Genomic DNA, 24,505 nt, shown 5'->3' with positions numbered 1-24,505 from the left:
TGGGGGAAGAAACTGTTGGACCACATGCTGGTGCTTGTCCCGATGCTCTTAAACCTCCTACAGATGGCAGGAGTTCAAGGATATGGTGGGAGATAATATGATACCATTTCTGTCAGAAACCTGTCTACCAGTGACATCGATGGGGAATCCAAGCTAATATAAACTGCAGGCTTTATATTCCTGGAAAGTTTGCATGCTATAATATGAGCCATTGTTCTCGCATTAACAAAAAATGAAACAATTGAAATCTTGTTTGAAATGACCAAACCTGCCTACTGATGATGTCACTGGTAGGCAACTGTCCACAGCCCTCCTGAGTCACAGAATGAGTAGAAAAAAATGGTACCATAATGAGCATTAGTGAGTACACTTAGAACCATATTCTCACACTCAATGGTCTTTTTCACTCTCTTCTTCTTCATCATCTCTCTCCTTATTCCCTTCAGCCTCCTCATCTTCGTTGTCTTCATCTTAGACCATGGTGAAATTCAGATTTCTGCTTCAATTATGATATTGCAGCTCAAGTGGTCAGACATGAGGTTAGGGGGTAGTTAGGGATTAAGGGTCTTGCTTATGTAGACCCGACACATTGTCAGGGCTGGGAATCGAATCTGGGACCTTCTGTTTCCCAGGCGGCCTCTCTACCCATTCAGCTATGGGTATTCTTGTAAATGGGTTGTAGAAGTGGACCTCACCTCCTTCACACTTACATAGTCAGTCTTACAGAATGGTATCTGCAGTTTCTTTAGCTGCATGCCTTCAATGCTCTGCAGCTGCAGCTGGAGCCATTGCCTGGGAGTAAACAGCGGGCATGACAGCCCCTCCTTTAGCAACCTCCCACCAGAATGTAGTGATGTCTCTTTCCTCTGCAGGTGGCTGGCTCTGTTCTGCAGCCTTCCACAACATGACCTGCAGATGAACATGCAGCATACTGTGTGCAGAATCATATTCGTATGTCAATATAATGCGAAGAAGAATTCTGCACCGGTATCTTTTAGGTCACTGTGTGTGGCATCAAGTTCCCCAAGCACTGTATTGAGACTAGTCATGGTACTTTCTCGGAATACTTTAAGCACATACCTTGGCCTTCTCACAGTGTAGGAGACAGTATCACATCCTAACAGGTTCTTGGAGGAAGACAACCACAAGCATCCGATAAGCTCAGTGTATTTTGTCCAGGATTTACCATTGAGAATGAAGGCCACTGCAAGCAATGCTTTTATCCCAGAAATGTTCATCAATGTTCCACTGCAACCAGGGAATGACATCAGAGTGCCAGTGAGCATCATGCCGGGATCGATGGTAAATGGACTGCATTTAAATAGCACCTTACTAGTCTTCCTGACTCTTCAAAGCACTTTACAATGTACTTCACATTCACCCTTACATTCACACACCGATGGTAGAGGAAACATACAATACCCCAGTGTCTTGCTCAAAGACAGGAGGAGCCAGGGATGGAACCTGGAACCTTCGGATTCCAAGACGGCCGCTCTACCTCATGAGGCACTGCCACCCCGCATGATGACAGACTTATCGCACTTCCAGTCACTCAAATGGATCATACATTTCATGACATAGAGATGGACATTCAAAAATAGATGTGTCTCTAAGAGCACCTTTCTAAATTGGCTACAAGCTAAAACATGACGATTTCCTGGTTTGGGCCTAATTATTACATATTTATGCAAATTAAGCAAATGAGGAAAGGTTGCATAATTTGGTTATGGCAAGAGATTTGGGCATCAACATATTTAGACTCTAAAATAACCTTGATATGTTGACTAAAAGCAATAATATAGCCATTTCCAGATTTTGCTATTGTTTACATCATTAATTATGCTGGTGAGGAAAGGTTGCATGACTTCACTATGATAATAGATGAATTTCTGGACATCACAAACATGGACTTTGACTCTTAAGTCACCTTTCTAAGTTAAGCGGACGCAAAATGTTAGCCATTTCCAGTTAATTTGCTCATTAAGCGATTCATTTGCTGATTATGCTAATTACTCAAATTGCCCAACATAAAACTTTTAGGAATCAAACTTAAACTCATCTGCCAAGCCTATGGATGACATTTTAATCATAAAGGTTTACAGGAAAAAACATTTCTGGGTTTAACATGGGCCCTATGGGGGTTTCCAACATGGTTTGACAGCCCGAAATGTGTACAGCCTCTGACAAGTTTCAGAGGTCAATTCAGAAATGCTTCCACGTCTGAAAACAAACTTGATAATATATAGAAACACGGTAGATGCTTCTTTCATAAAATGCACTATACCTTCCATACAGTATATGAGCTTATCTGCCCCACTAACGGTGTTAACTTTCAGCTGACCACAGCATAGCTGACATTGTGGAGGCCTTTTATACATTTATAACACTACCCACAATAACCACATGAAAAACAAGATGATCAACTGATAAACAAAGGAATGAAATGGCACGTGTGTGTGTGCGTGTGCGTGTGCGCGTGTGCGTGTGCGTGTGCGTGTGCGTGTGCGTGTGTGTGTGTGTGTGCGTGTGTGTTGTTCAAGTTGACAAACTAAATAAAAACACATAAATACAATACTGTGTACAATAAATGTTCTCAGGATTCGTCAGCCACAAAAGCACAGACATGCTTAATTCTATTGTCACTAAAATTCATAGGATACACACTTAAATCCATAGATTAAAAGCAATTACATAATACCATACACCACACACTGCATCTTTGCTCGTAAAAACATACACACACTGCATACACTCAGTTAAAAAAAAGAATTACTTAAAGCAACTTGTTGACTTGTGGGTTGGCCAAGTTCTCATTGACCAATATTCACAGGGCGGCCATTTTGTTTGTACATCACACCCAAGGTGGGTTTCCCACCCTGAGAACGTCCACTGACTCTGTTTTTATAAATATAGTATGTTATAAATAACGTACTGTCAACTTTACAGAAACAGCCATATGCCATGAAATAAACAATCAACTCATAGCATTGACAACTGATGGTCAAAATGTTGACAATTAAAACATGGCAGACAAAACAGTAGAGAGTCCAATGCAAAAACAATAGAGGAAGGAAATCACTGTATAATGCAAAAATGTATTAATGCCTTCAAACAGCTATTTTACAACTTTTTGTTTAGGCAAATAAACAAAGAATTGGCTTAAAACCTAAGGTTTTGTAAGGTTTTAAGCGAATTCAATTAGGCATTACAATTATTTTTGCATTATACAGTGGTCTCCCTCCTCAACAATTACAACATGCTTTTTCTCTTCCCTATACTCATCATATCGTTGCTGTCGGGCAGAAACTTTGTATCTCCATATATTTGTTCCGGGACAATAAAGGTCCCCAACAAAGTGTCAACATATGATATGACGAGCAGGGGATGAGAACGGGTTAGATATGGAATGTTTTATATAGTTTCACACTACAGAATCAAAGGCGACATGGAGGCCTATCTACATCCAGCCATGGATCTCACAGAGAAAATAACATGAATATTGTTCATTTTCTCACTTCAGGTGAGAGCATTTAGACAAGCACACTGTTTAAACGTTCCCCATAGAAACCTCACGTTTCCTTCAGTTATTCTCTGTCATACTATACATACATCATACATGTCATACATCAATAATAGCCTATAATATACCTGCAAGGCGTTGTGAGCTTGCACATAGGAGGAACCATAGACCCATAGTCTTAAAGGACCCATTTTCTAACGTATCTTTGTTTAACTGGTCCTCACTAATGCTCATTATACATTGGTCGGCTATAGACAGTCCAGAAACCGACCTACCGTCATCACCGATGCCATCGATATCGATACCATCATCATCAATGGGGATTCCCAGCTAATAGACACTACTGCCTTTCTCTTCCTGCCTACCAATGATGTCATTGGCAGGCAGGTTTCTGAACTGTCCACAGCCCTCCTCTGAGACACAGAATTTAGGAAATTAGAAATTATTAGACGATCTTGGACAATATTATTTAACCAATGTTATGAAGATGTTCCCTAACCTATCTCCGGTGACTGATGTTTCCGGCCACTCTGTGGGTCAACTTTAACCCCGCCCCCAAAATACTCTGATTGGCTCAACAGTTAAAGCCACAGGTCGTGGCTCTGAAATCACTCGACAAAAGTTGAGCAACTAAAAATAACGTGGAAAAGTGAGGAACTAGCGAGAAAATGGTTTGGTGATGCTTGGTTTTGTCCTTTTGAAATTAATTCTTAATTATCAGTACTTGTTAAAAAAGTATGAAAACAAAACAAAAACCAGACTAAGAATGATCTGTCACAGTCTCCACGGATACAGGATAGGTGGGCACTAGGGACATCTGGGCACCTCGATGTAAAATTGGCTATTTTGTCCAAAATGTTAAAAAAATTAATAATAATATTTGAAAAATGGTCTTAACTCATTCACTGCCAAGTACGATTTTGAGGACTTTGTTTCCAAAGGCCCACACTGCCGAGGACGATTTTGACAACTTTTTTTGGTGTTTCCACTAGACAGCACTCTTCGCTACCACATGAGCGACCATTTCATCCCCAGATGCACGCAGAACCAGGAGATCACGCGTGATCCCTAGATTTACTGCTCCATTCACAACGTCTTTGGGAAATCGCCTGTATCTCGCCTCCTGTGTTTTACTATGTATTTTTGGCGAGACATGCTATTTTCAACGCCTATAACAAGCAAACGGGGGGTCGCGATGACATTTTTATTTTATTTTCGCAGAAGCACAGTTAAACCCTGTGATTAGCAACCATCAGAGGATCGATCTTACTGGAGATGAATATTCTGTGACTACTTGAAAAGGTAAGAAAATCAAAAAATCGCTGGCAGTGGATGATTCATTTATGTATTTATTCTGGCAGTGAATGAGTTCAGTAATGTAAAGTATACATGACGTGAACATGCACGGTACGTCATTATCAGACTTCATTTGATCCATCAACTTCTTGTTTATGGCTCACGGTGCCCAGATATCCCTAGTGCCCACCTATCCTGTTACCCTCTCCACATGTCCATCAGTCGAAGCAGTCAGTTTGTGTCCCATCATGCAACAGGCTGGCTACCTGCTGTCAATCTGTAAACAAAACATATGAGAGATGGTCACCAGGCAAGTTGAACATTGTTGCTATTGGGCGGAAACCTTCTCCAAAACTGTTACTTTTCAAGAAATGAAAAAGAAAAAATTGCCGGTATTCCACTGGATCCATTGTAGATATTATTTAGTCACCAAGCTCATGTTAAAACCTTTCATTGGTTCAATATTGATAAAAACCGAAGACTGAGAATCTTAGATTAATATGGCAAAGAGATCTAGACTGTGAAATAAGCAAAGAGAATGGCTGAATATAGTTTCCAAGGTTGGATGGGCCACTAGGGATATTCGAAGCAAATTTACCCAGTACAAGATCATACATGGATTTGACTATACTCCTGTGAAGCTCTTTAGGATGGGTTTGGTCGAGAGACAAAAGGTGTTGGAAGTGTAAAGGAGAAACTGGAACATTTTTACACGCCTTCTGGGAATGCCCTGTGGTAATACCTTTTTGGAAAGAAGTTCTGAAGAAAATGGGGGATTGGTTGGGACAAACATTGCCCGAATCTCCAATGTTCTGTCTTCTTGGAGATAGCACACTCTTGCCACAAGGAGTCAGCAAAGGTCAACATGCACTTATAACTGCAGGGCTCATTACTGCAGCTAGGATGATATTAAGAAACTGGAAGAGCTCATGTACACCAGGACTGGCAGATTGGACCCAACTTATGACTGATATCTGATTGCCAGAAAAAACAATGTCAAAGGGAAGTTCCATCTAGTATGGGATTTCTTCTTTTTGTACATAAAGGGTTTGCTGCATTGATCATTGATCATGTGTTGAAACAGATCACAATTGATGTATAATCACAACTGATAATAAAGGGGGTGTTGTCCGCTTAGCTTAGTTATGACTGCCTGCTTTAGTTATATTTTATTAATGTTTTTTATGTTGTTGTTTAATTTATTTGTACTGTTGTGTTGTTGGTCTTTGTCTGTTATGTTATGTCATGTTTATTTGTTGAAAAGTGAATAAATACTTTAATTACAAAAAAAAAGAATATTGATAAAAACCCACAGATACACTTAACCACTTCCAAAATAGCAGATCTACATTGTGAGCTTGTAGATCTGCTATTTTTCATACTTAAAGGGATAGTTCACCCAAAAAAATCTATCAATTAGTCACCCCATGGAGACTTGAATTCATGGATATTTTTTTTTGTTTTTGTCGTATTCCTAAGCCAATAATTTGATGACCAGCGGACCAGTAGGCAGCGGTTTCGGTAGGATAAACAAAGGAGACTCTTTGTGTCTCCTACCGGAACCGCTGCCGGTGCTCCATGGGGTGACTAATCGCTAGAAAAAAAATTGGGGGGTGAACTCTCCCTTTAAGCGTGACACTGTTGGTCCGCGAAGTAGGGTTTTCATTCACGAAAACAAACATAAAAAGTTGAAATATGTGCAGAAGACGTTTTTTTTTTGCCCGACAGCAACCAAACTTGTGTGGGCTTGTATTTGATCGTACCGCAGGTTGATTGACATAGTTGCCGTCGTCGTCATCGTCGTCATCATCTTCATCATCGCTGCTATCGCTAAGTTCGTTACAGTAATCAGCCTTCCCACCTGGAACAGAGGTTTGGAATAGGGATGCGTTAGGTAGGGTTCACTAACTTTTCCATGACAATGACACACAAACATTATCATTTATGTAATTTGGGGGTCTCAGCCAGGGGTGGCAATTGCCACCCCTAGCGTTCACATCACAAAGGTAAATTGTAGGTATACTCTAACCCAGAATCAACCCTCCTGAATGACATTTTCTGAGCTAATGCAAGACATTTGAATATAATCAATATAATTACAAATGGATCCTTACAGGTCTATAACTCAGAGAGTGTACAAATGGACCCAAAAAGGAGTAGTTCACCCCAAACATTACTTATTCTCTATCAATAACACACCCCATGAAGCCTTGAATTCATGGAGATTTTTTTGTTTTTTGTCGCATTCCCCAGCCAATAACTTTATGACCGGCGGAGTCTCTGGTAGGAAACTTAGGGAGTCTCCTACCGGAGACACTAGCATCATCCCGCAGTTCATCAAATTATTGGCTTAGGAAGGCGACGAATTCAAGGCTTCATGCTGTGTTAATGATAGAAAATACACTATTTTTTGGGGTGAACTACTCCTTTAAGGATGTTGACTCCCTACACTAGCCTGGGAAGCAAAGCTTTTCGGGTCTATGATCCGGTCAGGAGCAGAAGTAGCCCTACGTCACCAGGCGCGTCATCAGGCGACCGGATCGCGACAATCCGGAAAGACGTCAACCCAAAATAGGTCCGTCCTAATAAAATCCTTGATGCGGCGTAGTTTACTTATTTTTTAAATATAAATGTGAGTGTACTTTCCGGAGACTATTTAGCGTCTTTATTATCCGTATTATCCCAGAGGGAAATTCTATTCCATTTAAATAGGGATTGGGGAACCAAAACAAAGCGGCACCGCAAAACCGGATCGCGACAATCCGGAAAGAGAATTATTTTTTCTTTCTTTTTTTTCAGTAGGCGTGGCCTAGACCGGATCATATGGGTCTTTAGTAACGCATACCAGGCTTTCCTCCGAGGTGGAAAGACTGGTGACGCGAGGATACCCTACACAAACTCAAGGATTTTTTGGTTGTTTCCAGGAGGGATTCTCTGATGTCAGAGCTAGTTATGTTAGGAATCTCCCTTTCTAGAGATTCTATGCTGTCAGACTTCGTAGGTCGATCGTCTCCATTTATGGGGATCTCCATATATATATTTACGGAATTGTCAATCCGTGCTATTTCATCGTGTTCTGTGAGATCAACCAGGCATTATATATGTATGTATTGTATGTCTTACTGATGAATTGAGTACAATGGACCACAATGGAAAAACAAGGCCCCTGGGGCCATTTTGGTTCCATTTGTACGCTCTCATGGGGGTCCATGGCCTAATGCATGCTAAAGTGGGGCTCCTTGGAATAAAAAATAAAAAAAGATAAACACTGGCTTATGGTCAGTGAATGACTGAGTTCCCAACTCACCTGATCTCTTCCGGGGGTCCCGGGGGTCGCAGGCTTTCAGGGGTTTCAGAGGGTTCAGAGGGGTCAGGGGATTCAGGGGGTCCACATTCAAATAATCACCTGACCAACAGCAAAGGAACAAAGTGACAATGATCAAATCCTATAACCTAAACAAAGACATTTCTGAACATGTTTGTCTACCGCAGGGGTCTTCAAAGGTTTTTAGGGCCAAGGACCCCCCATCTGAGAAAGAGAGAGGGACCCCCCCACTAAATATTGTATACGATTGTGCTGCAGATTAAACTTTTTCATAGATTCCATACAGTAGATGATGTTAGATGTTAGATTCATGTTAATGTGTATTTTCAGACATCTAACCACTTAAACCATCAATACTTAGAAAACTTGACCTTTCACTATGCTTAGTTTTCTCTTTTTTCCCTCTAGCCGAAAATAGCCGATCTGCAAGCTCACAACGCCTCGCAACGCGAGGCGTTGTGAGCTTGTAGATCTGCTATTTTTGGCTAAGGTACTCCTTAGAATAGGGATGCTATAGTGGTTAGTAGCCTACTACAGTGGTTAATGCAAAAATAATTATCCTATCACACAAATATGTGGCCGTAACTCTGAGGACCCCCTAGGGCATACATGGGCAACTGGTGGCCCGGGGGCCACATGCGGCCCCCACCTTAACTTATTGCGGCACGCAGGTTAATATTGGAATACTGATATATTATTGATTTCAGCTGTTACAATTCCAAACATGACCCGCTTTAATGACTTCAGTCTACATTAGTAGCTTAAAATGATTAGTATTCAAATTCTATTGTCTTTTTTATGTCCAATGTATTTTTGAGTTAACATAAGTATAACTAAATGCATTTGAAATTAAATAAAAATGAAACTTTTCAGGATTCCAACTAAAGAATTGCAAAAAAAACAAACAGGATTCCAATTCAAAAAATCAAAAATAGCAGATCTACAAGCTTAAAACGCGTCGCACTGCGACGCGTTTTGAGCTTGCAGATCTGCTATTTTTGCTACTTTTGTGTGACATAGAATGGCGAAGTATGGCATTAATTTACGAAAAAAAAGTTAAAATACAGAGATAAGAGGTGTCTGCCCGACAGTATATATGCAATGTGGCCCTCTGGAGTGAGTGTGGAAATATTACAGTAACCATCTCCATCATCAAAGTTTCCCACCCCTGCCCTAGGGGTCCCGGACGCCCTGTTGAAGACCCCTGGTGGTCGACTGTATAATAACATGCCCAAATTAGGGAGAAGCAAATTATGAGAAGCTGCAGTGTCTTTCAGGAAACGTGGGGTTAGACAGGAAACCCAGGACCGAAAGAGAGAGAGGAGAGACATGCCATACATCAGTGGTTCTCAAAGTGAGGTCCTTGAGGGGTTTCCAGGGGGTCCCCAGCAAAACTTGCTAATATAGCATCAAAACCAGACACTTTAACCCTATCCTATAGGGTTACAGTAGATCTACAAGCTCACAATACGTTGCAAATGTCGAACAATTTAAAAAAGACAATGTATTTATCTGTGATGAAGGCTTAATGAAGGCTCTGTTCCATTCTGGTCAAACAGAGTCAGGGTGCTGATATTACGCATGTTTGACTCACTGGAAACACTGCTACACCAGTGGGACAAAAATTTGGGCCCAGGTACCCTCCCATAGTTCCTTAAGGGGTTTCCAAATGGCCCCTTACGGGTCCATTTGGTTCCATTTGTACACTCTCAGAGTTACGGAGGTCGTGGAAATTGAAACATTTGAGAACCACTGTGCTACACTAAATGGAACAGAGCCTTCATTAGTATCATTGGTAACACCTGTGAGTGTCTTCACAATATGGCTGCTGTGCATAGAGCCTAGTGCAGGTAAACTTCACGGGCGTCTTACCTGAGCCACATCTGGGCACCTTCTCGTTTGGATCGACGTTGACGTAGGCGGGCTCTACATCCACTGTGGAGAAACAACAGCAGTTTGGATCGATTGACTACTTTGTTAACAATATTATTAACAGTACAGGTACAGTCAAAAGGTTATGCTAAAAGCAGTGGTTCTCAACCAGTGGTCCTTGAGGGGGTTCCAGGTGGTCCCCAGCTAAATGATGGAGAGTTGGGGGGCAGAGGATGCTACTACCAAGGTGCTCTACTAACCCTGATGGTATTTTAACCCAGGAGCGTATCTGTGTCATTTTAGATTTCTTTGGCTATTCAAAAATAGCAGATCTACAAGCTCGCCATGCTATGAGCTTGTAGATCTGCTATTTTGACCGCCGGCTTGTAGATCTGCTAGAGACCGGCGGCTTTTAGATCTGCTAGAGACCGCCGGCTTGTAGATCTGCTATTTTGACCGCCGGCTTGTAGATCTGCTAGAGACCGCCGGCTTGTAGATCCGCTAGAGACCGCCAGTCTTAAATGATTGACTTGTAATGCGACAAAAACAAAACAATCTCCATGAATTCAATGGGGTGTGTAATTGATAGAAAATAAGTAATGTTTTGGGTGAACTTCTCCTTTAAATGTAGTATTTTTTACTACAAATTCCAACTTGTTATTCTTTTTGAAAGCTGTGATTGAATCTGCAGCGTTCATCATCACAAAAGGCTTTTTTGGGGGGGTCTATAGACCCATAAGCGTTAGATTAAAGCGGCACTACGTAACCTTCACCTTCTGTCCCAGATTTGAACCCGGTTTTTGAGAGTGCTGAGATTTTAGAGCCTGCCTGCTTGCTCAGGGGATAAATTGAATCTTGACCATCAGGTCACAATTCGTGTCAGATCCCGTCTCTAGGTGAGACATGACCTTTATCTAAATGTCTCAATAGAAGAGCAGGGAGACAAAACACAACCACCCCAATTGTGGAAGTTCTATTGTATTAACATACTGTCGATTGGACAAAATGACATATTGGTCATTAAAAAAGTTACATAGTGAGGCTACAAGCTCACAACGCCTCGCAGCGCGAGGCGTTGTGAGCTTGTAGATCGGCTATTTTTGGCTAAAGTTCTCCTCAGAAAAGGGATGCTAGGGTTCAAGTGGTTACGGTAAAATAAAATATCATATCTCACAAAGATTTGGCGGCCCCCCTGTAGTAACTCTGAGGACCCCCTAGGGGTCCCGGACCCCCTGTTGAAGACTCCTGTTTTAGAGTGTACCTGAACTGTGCGTCGAGGCCAGACTGGAACGGGACTGATGGATTTCAGCTGGTTTGTCAGGCAGCACCTTCCTACAAAACACACATGCGCACACACACACACACGCACACGCACACGCACACGCGCACACACACAGACACACACACACACAGACACACGCGAATTGACTCATATGGATATGAAGCATCAACTGACGGTGAGAAAACGCTAATGTTACTTCCGCCGAATTAGTTAAATTTTCGCCAGAAACAGACTGTATCGAATATGAGTGACTGACTATCATAAACAATACAGAACCTCCTCCCTGACAATATCGCTGAGACAGTTTGTTTATTTTTGGACCACCATTCTTACAGTATATGAGACGATTTTAAGATGACCCAATGTTATTCTCCATAGAGAAATTACTTCCGCAACCCAGGGGATGAACGAGTGACGTCAGGACTTCGGTGCTCTATATATATAGTATAAATCAGGCATAACTCCAACCCCAACCCCTAAACCTAACCTCTAAATGCCTAATCCTAATCCCAACCTGAATTGTAAAACTAACTCTATTTATTAATTGTTTACCGTAAAATAACCATTTAATCTTGTGAGGACCAAAACAATTGTCCTCAACCATGTCCATTTCTCAAATTTGAACATACTTGTGGCTACATTTGGTATGCACACACACGCACGCACGCACGCACGCACGCACGCACACACGCACATTTGTACACTCTCAGAGTTGCAAATGGCTAAATTTACACTGAGGATTTGACTGCGTAAGCCTACTATTTCAGGCCACTTTACTTTACCTCTGCCCAGAATCAATGCAATTAACCCATTAAGACCTGGAACGCGTCTGTGTCATTTTTTGATTTCTTTGTCTATTCAAAAATAGCAGATATACAAGCTCATAGCGCGGCACCGAGTGCCGCGCTATGAGCTTGTAGATCTGCTATTTTTGAAAAATCTTGGAAAAAAAAGTTTAGATTTCTTTCCAAAAACTGTTATGATTTAGATTTTTTTAAAGAATCGCCTCAGGTCTTAAAGGACGACTTCACCGATTTTCAACCTATCTTCATATAATTGGTCCTCACTAATATCTAACTATATAAATGGCGACCGACTTCCGCACCCTCGGTGAGGACACCCCACAGCTCTGTTATCGACTAAACAACGCACCGCCAGACCACATGTCGCCAACTGACTCGCCACGGCGGCCGCGCTGAATTTACGCGTCGCGTAGGGGACATCTCATTGCTCATTACACCTTTTCCACCGCGCAACATAATTAATTCTACTCACCAAATGTCGGACAAAACGGAAGGGGAGGCAGCTTCGTACCGTTTACCGTGCGCACGACCTAATCACCACAACAGCAGGCAGCCGGTGCGGGTTTTTTTTCCTTTTTTTCCAAAATGTTTTTTTGGTCACCATTTTCTCCAGGAACCATTTCTGGTGTAACGCCACCGCCAGCATGCGCTGGGTTGCCAGGTTTGCACAGCCAGCGCCAGAAAGAAGCAACCACCTACATCAAACAAACAACACCCATCCCAAGGGCCCCGCCCTCTTCTACGGGGGTCCCCACGCGCCCCTACACTTACAGGGGGTCCGGCCACCAGCGGGCTGACCGCGGACCCCCTGCATAACTATTACATTCTCTCCCTACATGCCTCACTTACACCTCGCTGAAACTCGCGCCCGCCGCGCTTACAACACGCTCACCTGGCAACACCAACACACAGTCGGCACAACGTCCCTTCTCCACACACACACAGCACACACACTCACACACACACATGCTTCTACGCCGCCAACGCTCACCAACACGTCGCCAACGCGCAACAACAGCTCTGCATTGCTGCGTCTCTTCTCCACCACCACGCTCCATTCAGGTCACTACAATGTCTACACACGCTGCCTCTACTTCTTCCTGTACTTACAGCCACACTATCCGCTCCCCTGTGCACGTCGCCACGCTGTCTACTCTTTACCTCCCTCTCTGCCTCATAGCAAGTTAGCAACAGCCTCCACAGCACACACTGCTACCTCCCCCCCGCCTGTTGCACGCCTAACACTCGCCTCCATCCCCAATATACACGCGGCCACGCTGGGCCCCGTGCGCGGCTGGGGTTGAGGGGGGCGTAGCCCCCCGAAACTCTAGTTCATGATAAAATGGTACCATTTTTTTCTACTTGGTCTGTGTCTCATAGGAGGGCTGTGGACAGCCAGAAACCCATCTACCAGCGACATCATCGTTAGGCATGATTTATTTTTTCCAACAAGATTTCACATTTTTTATTTAGATTTTTATTAAGAGAGCAATGGCTTCTTTTATTGCATTGCAACTTTCCAGGAATAGAAAGCCTGCAGTTTCTATTAGCTTGGATTCCCCATTCGATGTCACTGGTAGACGGGACTCTTAACTGTCCACAGCCCTCCTCTGAGACACAGACCGAGTAGAAAAAAATGGTACCATTTTATCATGAGCATTAGTGAGGACCAATTATATGAAGATAGGTTGAAAATCGGTGAAGTCGTCCTTTAATGGGTTAAGAAAACAGTAATGTACAGAGCCATTGCATAATGGGATGTGCTCCCCCCCACATTTGACTCTAACAAGAAACACATTTGGTTTCAAAAAGAAACTCAAGGAAGCAATAATCAGAAAGGAAATGAGATTAGATCAGGTTATTATTTTTTTGGGGTATTTTCGACAGACAAAACCTGCTCTCTAAGTTTGTGTTTTTGTTCACTAATATTGATTATGTTGTACGGCATTTTATGACTTGTATTGTGATGTTTTTAACCTGGACCCCAGGAAGAATAGTCTCCACTAAGGTGTAGTACTAATGGGGATCCTTAATAAACAATACAACTATTTCCATTACTATCTACTGTATATTACTATTACTACGTACACGTAGCCTTCTGCATCGCTGTCGTCCGTGTTCACGTAGTCAGCTGCTGTAAAGACAACAAAGAGCCACGTCAACGCCAGTTCTGGACACAATTCACAAGTAAAACACATGTTACATCATTACTGTGTCTGTGAAACAAGGAAATAATTGAACTATTGTAAGGGTTCCCAAACTTGTCAGTGCCACGACCCGCCAAAATAATCATATTTGAACTGGGGACCCCCCACCCTGACAAGCACTTGGAATTGTAGGCATTACATTTAGTTTGACTCGGTTTCCACAGATAAACATTGTGAAAATAGCCGAACTACAAGCTCACACCGCCTCGCGCTGCGAGGCGTTGTGAGCTTGTAGATCGGCTATTTTCACAATGTTTGCCTCTTAGGTAATATTTGACAATTTGGTATTAAAAAGGTATTAATTATTATTATTTTATTATTACTATGTTTGTTTTTAAATCTAATTCAGTGGTTTTCAGACTCTTTAAGTGTAAGGACCCCCAGTTTGGTATGCATTAGGCCACACCCCCCCTGTAAGGGTCCATTTGGTTCCTAACTATCATTTCTTTCTGGGGACCCAACTGGAGCCCCCCCGCAGGGACCCCTGGGTGTCCCCGGGACCCCACCTTGAGAACCACCGATGTACAGTAAATGTTTGGTTGTTGTTTACGTTACCATCTGGCGGATTCTCATAACTGGGGTTGCTTTCTGCATGGAAGAGAAAAAGGCTCATATTATTATTATTACTATCGTATTTTACAGACATAAGACCGGGAAAGCATCATCTGTGTCATTTTAAGATTTCTTTGGCTATTCAAAAACAGCAGATCTACAAGCTCGTAGCGCGAGAGCTTGTAGATCTGCTATTTTAGAAAAATTGTAAAATTCGTGAAAATCTTGGACGGTGTATATTTTTCAAAGCAAACGTTTGTAAAATATTTAGTTCCAAGGACCTCCAGAAGCAAAGATTTGAGTTACAAATGTCCGCTTAAAAAAAGAAATACATCAAATATTTGCATGGAGACTTGAATTCATGGATATGTTTTAGTTTTTGTCGCATTCCTAAGCCAATAATTTGATGACCAGTGGACCGGTAGGCAGCGGTTCCGGTAGGAGACTCTTTGTGTCTCCTACCGGAACCTCTGCCGGTCATCAAATTATTGCCTTAGGAATGCGACAAAAACAAAAGAAAATCCATGGGTTACTAATCAATAGAAAAGGGCAGGAATAAGTTATTGAAAAGGAGACTAGTAGAAGAAGAACTATATACAAGTTACTGGGGAAAAAAACAGACTAGAACAAGAAGAAATATAAGTTGTTGAAACATATACGTACCATTTTCTGTAAGAAAAGAGTGGTGCCGTGTTGGGATGTTTAATGAGGGAGAACTGAGGGGAAAATGGAGCACATCGTTTAGACAAGTTACAGGATTTAAGGATACAGGATATGTGGGCACTAGGGACATCTGGGCACCTCGATGTAAAATTGGCTATTTTGTCCAAAATGTAAAAAAAAAATAACACATTTGAAAAATGGTCTTAAGTAATGTAAGGTATACATGATTATGATCATTATCAGACTTAATTTTATCGTTCAACTTCTTGTTTATGTCGCAAAATGACTGGAAATACATATTTTCTAGCAATTTGTAGCAATTGTAGAAATATTAGACCTTAAATGTAGGGTAAGTGATATTTTGGGGTTAAAACAAAAAGTATTTTGTTAAAAGGTTAAAGCACTATATTCTGATAGTAATCATTGCTATAGAGTGTTTGTTCAGTAAAAGGAGTCTCCCTGTCTCTCCAGCTCTTTAATAAAAAGAAAATACATTTTCTGGTAGGTGTCAAAATCTCAGCCAATCAGGAGAAAGTACCCATTTTTAAGCTTAATTTGTATAGTGTTCCAGTTCCAATTTTGTCTGCTCATTTCTTAGTGTCATCACTTCCAATTTCACTTGTTTAATCTATATCCTGATTGAGTTCTCTATCCTGATTGGATAAAATTGGAAATGAAACTGAAACGAAAATGCATTTTCTGTTTTATAAAGAGCTGGAGAGACAAGTAGACTCCTTTTACTGAACAAACACTCTATAGCAATGAGTACTATCAGAATATAGAGCTATTTAACACTTATTTTAACCAAAGCAAATCACTTACCCTACCTTTAAATGTCGAATGTTTAAGCATGTTCTAATCATGTATACTTTACTTTACTTAAGACCATTTTTCAAATATTATTTTTTTTTAGCATTTTGGACAAAATAGCCAATTGTACATTGAGGTGCCCAAATGTCCCCAATGCCCATCTATCCTGTTACCAGTTCAAGGGTTCACAAACTTTTTGTACTTTTACTTTACTGGAGTATTTCCAATCGTCTATACTTTTACTTACTTAGTAGTAAAACATTTATTCTAGACTTTTGCTTGTAACCGAGTATTTCTACATTGCAATATTGACACTTTTACTTAAGTAAAACATTTGAGTACTTTTTCCACCACTGGGTGTGCGTGTGTGTGCGCGTGCGTGTGTGCGTGAGACTCACAGGGTTGGGTGAAGGGTTGGGTGAAGGGAGGAGGATGGATGATGGACGGATGAATGGACCGGGTCGACGGAGTGTGGATCTGTTGAGTTGAAAACAACAAGACCAATCACTGACATCATCACCTTATTTAATGCACTGGTTCTCAATGTGGGGGTCTGGGGACCGCCAGAGGTCCTTGGGGGGGGTTCCAGGGGGTCCCCCCATAAATATATTATTCCTAAATTGGCGTCCTACTTGATCACACAACAGCGTCACACAAAATCATCAAAAGTAGCAGATCTACAAGCTCGAAACGCGGCGCGCATCGCCGCGTTTCGAGCTTGTAGATCTGCTACTTTTGATGATTTTGATTTAGAATCCTGAAAAATAGCAGTTTTGAACATATGAGGTTTCCACCCGACAGAGACGATCTAATCATCAGCAGCAAAAAAAAAGTCTGTCCACAAATGTCTGTCCGGGGCTATCACTCACTCCTGGAGAGATAGCCCTAATTGTCCCCGATTTTGGGTGTGATCTTCAGATAAGCCCTTGATCAGTGGTGGAAAAAGTACAAAAATGTTGTACTTAAGTAAAAGTATCAATACTGCATGTAGAATTACTCCATTACAAATGAAAGTCCGGAATTCAAAAATACAAGTAAGTACAAAAGTATTGGCATAAAAATGTACTTAAAGTATCAAAAGTTAAAGTACTCATTGTGCAGAATGTCCAATTTCACAAGTTTTTAAATACAAATAAAAAATAAAATAAAATAGCAGATCTACAAGCTCACAATGCGTCGCGACGCATTCTCCACCACCGATCATTTCTTTATACTCACATTGATGGATGACCCTGAAGTTGGGTGACCTGCGTGGAGGAGAGAAGAGACAACATGATTGTTAACATGTGTACAGATTTAGGGGGCTGATACCGATTACCCTTCCCCCCCTTTTTTTTATACTTGGAGGACCTAAAGCATCATTCAATATATATCAGCTACAGTTGATTCAATATGCAGTATTAGACACATGATACGGACACATTTTGCATTGGGTAACCTTTTTAATAGGAATAATTTAAAAGAAGATCCTGATTTTGCGATCGGGAAAATCTTGGCCGAGTCTATTGATCGTTACAATGTCCCGAATGTGAAAGAAAATATGTCAAAAGAAGAACAAGAAAATAATAAGGGTTATTATATGGCTATCATATTATGTGGTGACATCTGGAGAGACAGAGGACGGCCGGAGAGACGGCGACCCGGGGTGGAGAGGGTTGCCAGCCCAAAGTACCTCTTTTTCTGTGAGGAAGAACTCAAAAGCTACAGTAAAACCTGCAGGGAGGGTTTGATCAGACAGAATGAGATGTTTGTGCGCAGTAGTGTTGTTGATTTTGACATAGTTTTTCGAATAAAATTCCATTTAGTTTTAGTCATATTTTAGTCATCTGATTTTTTTTAGTTTTTGTCTGGTTTCGTCGACTAAACATCATAAGATTATAGTCGACTAAATCTACAGTTGATTTAGTCAACTGAAATGCATTTTGGCGGTGCCTTGATGGCAGCCAAAACGCGTCGCAGCGCGACGCGTTGTGAGCTTGTAGATCTGCTATTTTCAGAGCGCAACACCTGAGCGCTACCAAACATAAAATTACTTGTCTTTTAGCTCTACTGGATCTCTTCCCCACTCGTCCCTCACTAACATTTTAGTCTAGTTTTTATTTGTTGACGAAATTGTCAATATATTTAGTCTTAGTTTTAGTCATCATAGCTTAGTTTTTATTTAGTTTTCGTCGTAGTCGACGAACATTTTTCGTCATAGTTTTAGTTGACAAAATCGACCACTGGGCAGTAGCATACCACTTGGACACAGGAAACAACACTGATGATGTGTCCAAGTTTGTGCATCAGTCGATGTTTTATTAACTATGGTCAATCAAAATCTGCTGGAAATATTACATTTTTATGTGGTGTCATAATTAAAGCTGCACTATGTAACTTTCCTCTTCTACCCCGGATTTAAACCCGGTTTCCTTCGCAAGTGCTGATTTTTTTTTACCATTGAGCTAATAGAGCCTGCTTGCTCAGGGGAGAATTCGTGTCAGATCCTGTGTCTAGGTGAGACATGACCTTTGACACGATCTAAATGTCTCAATAGAAGAGCAGGGAGACTAAATACAAACACGGCAAGGCAGTATAGTATTGTATAAGTTACATTGTGTTAACCCATTAAGACCGGGGAAGCATCAGTCATTTTAGATTTTAACCACTTTAACCATTCGCTATGAGCTTGTAGATCTGCTATTTTTTCGTGAAAATGTGTCGCAAATCTTTCAATATGTATGAAACAACATATTTAACTCAAATCTTTGCTTCTGGGGGTCCCTGGAACAAAATATTTGACAAATGTTTTGCACAAATTTTCACGATAGATATGTATTTTTTGCAAATTTACAAGCTCATAGCGCGGCACTAGGTTGACAGGAAATGGGGAGAGAGAGATGGGGAGTGACATGCGGCAAAGGCCGTCGGGATCGGGACTCGAACACACGTCAGGCTATACTTTGGAGCCTATTCACCTGTTTCCTAGGCTGTGTGTTTTCCACTTCCTGTCGATTTGATCCAATGAAATCCAATGAAACTGGTCAGATGACCAATGATATCCAATGAAATCGACAGGAAGTGGAACACACACAGCCTAGGAAACAGGTGAATAGGTGCCCGGACCGCCGGCAGGCCCACTTCAAGGTGTTTAGCTTGCTATAGCATTCATTTGAGTTTCAGATGAAAGGAAGAAAAGTCTTACTGTATGTACTCCTCATCCGTCGTTTGGCTGATGGAGACTGTGTGAGGAGACAGAGGGGGGAAAGGAAGATATAATTGTTTAAATGGTAAATGGTGCATTTATATAGCGCTTTTATCCAAAGCGCTTTACATAGATTGTGCATTACATTCACCCATTCACACACACATGGCGGAGGAAACCACGCAAGGCACCAACCTGCTCATCGGGAGCAATAGGCTCTATGCACAGCAGCCATATTGGACAGAAATTGGGCCCCTTCCTTGCTTCCTTCACAGGTGTTACGAATGACACTAATGAAGGCTCTGTTCCATTTAGTGTAGCACAGTGGTTCTCAAACTTTTTTAATTTCAAGGACCCCCATTACACCCTCTCAAGGAACCATGAGGGTCCCTGGACCACACTTTGAGACCCACTAGTATTTCTAGTGAGCCAACATGCACAATATCAGCTGCTGACTCTGTTTGACCAGAATGGAACAGAGCCTTCATTAGTATCATTGGTAACACCTGTGAAGGAAGTCAGAAGAGGCCCATTTTTTCTTGAAAATGGCTGCTGTGCATAGAGCCTATTAGGCGTTCAGCGTCTTGCTCAAGGACACTTCGACACTAACTCTGGAGGAACCCGGGATCGAACTGGGAACCTTGCGGTTTCCAGTTCACTCTACCTGGCCACTCTACCCCCTGAGCCAGATAGCGCATCTGTGTGTCATTTTAAGATTTCTTTGGCTATTCAGAAAAAAAGAATAGCAGATCTACAAGCTAAAGAAATCAAAAGATTACACAGATGCGTTCCCGGTCTTAATGGGTTAAAGACCACTTCAACCATTTTCGACCTTCAATCTTCATGTGATTGGTCCTCGCTAATATGCTCATTATAAGATGGCACAATTTTTGCCTACTCACTCTGTGTCTCAGAGGAGGGCTGTTATTTCAAACAAGATTTCCGACGGCCAAAGGCCGTGTGTCCGCGTAACTGTCAGCAGCTAATCTTCAGCACAGCTGGACCGTTGGACATTTTGCACGCACACTCCCAGTATAGGCCAGTGGTTCCCAAAACTGGGGGTCTCTAAATTATTTTGGGGGGTCCCCAGATGATTAGCTTAAAGGAGAATTCCGCCCGACGGTTTTCTCACCTTTTATATGATATTATGATATCCTAGGACGAGTGGTACAGTCGAAAAATTCCATTCCGAGTCGACCGCAGGTAAAAACCCGAGCCTATGGGCCATGCGCTACATCGCGTATTTGAATAGCTGTTTTTTTTTTTTTGGTGAGATCTAACGTTCTTATGGACAGGAAACAATCCACAATGTTTTTGTCCCAAATGGGCCGCCGTACTTTTGACAAAGTGACGTGGATGACGTCACGGGCAGTGGTGGAAAAAGTACTCAAATGTTTTTCTTAAATAAAAGTATCAATACTGCAATGTAGAAGTACTCTGTCACAAGTAAAAGTCCGGAATTCAAAATTTACTTGAGTAAAAGTACAAAAGTATTGGTATCAAAATGTACTGTAAGTACCAAAAGTAAAAGTACAAAATATTTGAAAATAGCAGATCTACAAGCTCACAACGTGTCGCATCGCGACGCGTTGTGAGCTTGTAGATCGGCTATTTTAAACTTGCTTACAGTAGTTACTTTACACCACTGATAACAACAACAGCGTTGGGTGTGCTGGCTTGCCATATGTGACTCATTTTACATTTTACAGCTGAATACAGAGTCATCAGTTTTTTTTAATTTCATATGAAAGCAGGAAATCATAGCTACAAATTGATATGGCGTATAGAGTGATGTCTTACACAGATATACAGAGCTGAGAAAACAGCCTCAAAAGTGCCACTTCTTTGTTCTGTGCGATGTGCACGCGTATCCCAGAATTCCTAGCTTAAAGGTGGGGGTCTGAGGGGGACCTCAGAATTTGTCCCAGAGTGCATTGTTCTCAAATAGGGGTTCAGAGGGCACGTGAGGGAAGGGGGTTTCCATTAAATGAATGAATCTGTAGAGAGTTAACGGCAACTAAAAAGTATTATAAACGGCCCTCAAAAGGTTTGGAAACGTAACTTTGGTCGATAATTTATCCCCTTTAATAATATCAATTGGTATTGTGTTTTATTTCATTTCTATCGTTGCTTAGTCACCTTTACAACGAGGTACAGCTTGTAAGGATCGGGCATTCGTGGAGTGAGCAACACAGCTAAACGTGTGGGTTTGTCCCTTCAGGATAAGACCTGTGCAATAGAGCGTCGCAGTTCCCGCCCACTTCCAGTTGCCGGAAGTAAATACTCAATGCATTTTTCCCATTGACTTTTCCGAAAATATTTATATAAATTAATTTAAGCCTAGAATCAAGCTATCCAGGATCCTGGTGAATCATGACCATAAAACGTTTGATTCTGTTAAACAACTTTTTTGAAAACGGCAAAACAAAGGGTATTTATTAAACATAGTATATCATATCATTAAATATAAAATTTAAAAAATCACAGAAAAAAAGGTTTTATGGTCATGATTCACCAGAATCCTGGATGGCTTGATTCTAGGCTTAAATTCATTGATATAAATATTTTTGGAAAAGTCAATGGGAAAAATGCATTGAGTATTTACTTCCGGCACCCGGATTCTGCGCAACTGCGATGCTTTATAGGCTCTATGCACAGCAGCCATATTGGGAATGAATTGGGCCCCTTCCTTACTTCCTTCACAGGTGTTACCAATAATACTAATTAAGGCTCTATTCCATTTAGTGTGTCACAGTGGTTGTCTTATTTTCAAGGACCCCCATAACTCTGAGAGTGTACAAATGTGTTTGTACACTCTCAGAGTTACACACCCACCATAAGGGGCCATTTGGGAACCGAAATGGAGTGTTTCTAGTGAGCCAACATGCACAATATCAGCACCCTGGACAGAATGGAACAGGGCCTTCATTAGTACCATTGGTAACACCTGTGAAGGAATAAGAAGAGGCCTGATTTATTTCCAATATGGCTGCTGTGCATAGAGCCTATTGGGCAAGTGGAAGCTGGTGTTCCGTTATGCAGAGTGGACGCATTATTTGGTGTCAGCCCTGGTACCATTTACAAACTTAGTACCAAGTTCTGTGAGACTGGTGAAGTCAAAGGAAGACAACAACCCAAGAAGACCGGTTCCTCACCCATGCTTCACTGAGATACCAGAGATTTACAGGCAAGATTTGCACAACGGTACCAAAGACAGATGTCAAAGTTGCAGGGCCCATGCTCAGGTGCCGGTCACACACCTGCCTGCAACCTGCCTGCAAATGGTACCAGGGCTGACATCAAATAATGCATAATCTGCGTAACGGAACACCAGCTTGCCTTATTGCACAGGCCTTATCCTGAAGGGACAAACGTGGCATCTTTGGGGGCAGTGTTGCTGCTTGGAGCATACGCACACTCAACAAAGTAGCAGAACCCATGCTCAGGTGCCAGTCACACACACACATTGACATTGCCAGCAGGTGTGCCAGTCAATGGTGTGTGGCTGGCACTTCGAGATTATCAACAGAAGCATATTGGCAATTTTGGGGGGGGGGGGGGGCACTACCCACACGTTTAGCTGTGTTGCTCATTCCACGAATGCCCGATCCTTACAAGCTGTACCTCGTTTAAGGTGACTAATCAACGATAAAAACGACATAAAACACAATACCAATTGATATTATTAAAGGGGAGAAATGATCAACCAAAGTTAAGTTTCCGAACTTTTTGCCAGTTTTATTTGCCTACTAGTAGTGGAGTAGAAGTATAAAGTACTGGAAAAATGGACTGTCACTCAAGCAAGCAAAAGTAATAGTACCTCAAAATTGTATTTACAGTAAAAGGATCCCAGGTTAATAAGGCAAATATGCCTTAATACATTATAATTGCCCTCTATAACTAAAATAAAAATAATAATAATAATAAATTAAATATTGTATTTATTTTAGAAATAGTTCATCTTTTACTGAAGAGGGACAACACCCGTCGCAGATTGATGATGTCATTTGTCCATGCGTGGTCCAGCCCTTTGGACATTATGGAATGCATATACAAATGTATATCAAATATTTATATTGATATTTGATGTTCATATTAACCTTAGGAAGTATTACGTTTTTTTTTTATTATAACATGCTAAAAACATTCCATAGGGCTGGACCACACATGGATACGTGACATTATTAACTTGTAAAAGATTAACTATATCTCTGCTGTCCGGCAGGAACCAGCTAACTCCAAAATGTAAATTTTTCAGGAAATGAAAAATAAATAAATAAATAAATAAATACAAAAACAAATAAACAAAAAGTGGAGTTAGGAGGTTTTGTTCATCATTGATAAGAACAGCTGAATGGACCTTCAAGCTCACAATGAGGTTGGAGCTCAAAAGGGTGGTGGAGTTAGCTGGTTTAGCAGACTCCAGGCTCCACCCCCCTTTGATGGAGTTAAGTGGTTTAGCAGAAAGTTTGAGGATCAACAAAATATTTAAGGTGTTTTTATTGTACATTTTAGTTATAGAGGGCAATTATAATGTATTAGGGCGCGCTCCCACCGCACTTTTATTTTACCTCTGGGGCAAAATCTGCCAATGCTTTGTCAATGCAAATGCGTGGATTCCTGATCTTGTGGATTTTTTCCAAGAATCCACGCATTTGCATTGACAAAGCATTGGCAGATTCTGCCCCAGAGGTAAAATAAAAGTGCGGTGGGAGCGCGCCCTTAAGGCGTATTTGGCTCATTAGCCAGGGATCATTTTAAGTACTGCATTTGAATAACTTTGAATCAAAGTCCTTTATAACTGTAGAGCAAGCTCGCTCGCTCTCTCTCACTTTACCAGGTTATCAGTCTCCACCCATTCTTTTGAAACATTTTAAATATATACCATGAACTCTATTCATTTTCTCTGTTAGAGCCGTTCTCACCACTGTGGTGTATGCTTCTCATACACCTAAACAGCTGCAGCCTCCACACACACACACACACACACA

General features: G+C 41.4%; 1 protein-coding gene across 6 annotated transcripts in view; it reads right to left on the bottom strand.

Annotated features, from left to right (window-relative positions):
• Positions 1-2,124: 2,124 nt before the first annotated feature.
• LOC311055936 (uncharacterized protein) overlaps positions 2,125-24,505 on the bottom strand; it is a 35,759-nt gene continuing 13,378 nt past the window's right edge. For 3 of the 6 annotated variants that reach the window (XM_084072211.1, XM_084072216.1, XM_084072215.1), the window contains 11 exons: positions 19,515-19,551; positions 17,549-17,577; positions 16,729-16,807; positions 15,521-15,573; positions 14,861-14,893; positions 14,187-14,232; positions 11,275-11,345; positions 10,014-10,076; positions 8,124-8,222; positions 6,580-6,677; positions 2,125-5,093 (listed from right to left, as the gene is read on the bottom strand). In XM_084072211.1, the coding sequence (XP_083928337.1) occupies positions 5,079-5,093; positions 6,580-6,677; positions 8,124-8,222; positions 10,014-10,076; positions 11,275-11,345; positions 14,187-14,232; positions 14,861-14,893; positions 15,521-15,573; positions 16,729-16,807; positions 17,549-17,577; positions 19,515-19,551 (623 nt within the window). In that variant the 3' untranslated portion in view covers positions 2,125-5,078. The remainder of the gene's footprint in view (positions 5,094-6,579; positions 6,678-8,123; positions 8,223-10,013; positions 10,077-11,274; positions 11,346-14,186; positions 14,233-14,860; positions 14,894-15,520; positions 15,574-16,728; positions 16,808-17,548; positions 17,578-19,514; positions 19,552-24,505) is intronic. The other 3 variants (XM_084072212.1, XM_084072213.1, XM_084072214.1) reach the window with 3 other exon arrangements.

Source organism: Gymnoscopelus microlampas, assembly GCF_963454915.1.
Source record: "Gymnoscopelus microlampas genome assembly, chromosome: 11".
Taxonomy (NCBI): domain Eukaryota; kingdom Metazoa; phylum Chordata; class Actinopteri; order Myctophiformes; family Myctophidae; genus Gymnoscopelus; species Gymnoscopelus microlampas.
This window is presented reverse-complemented; position numbering and strand designations above follow the sequence as displayed.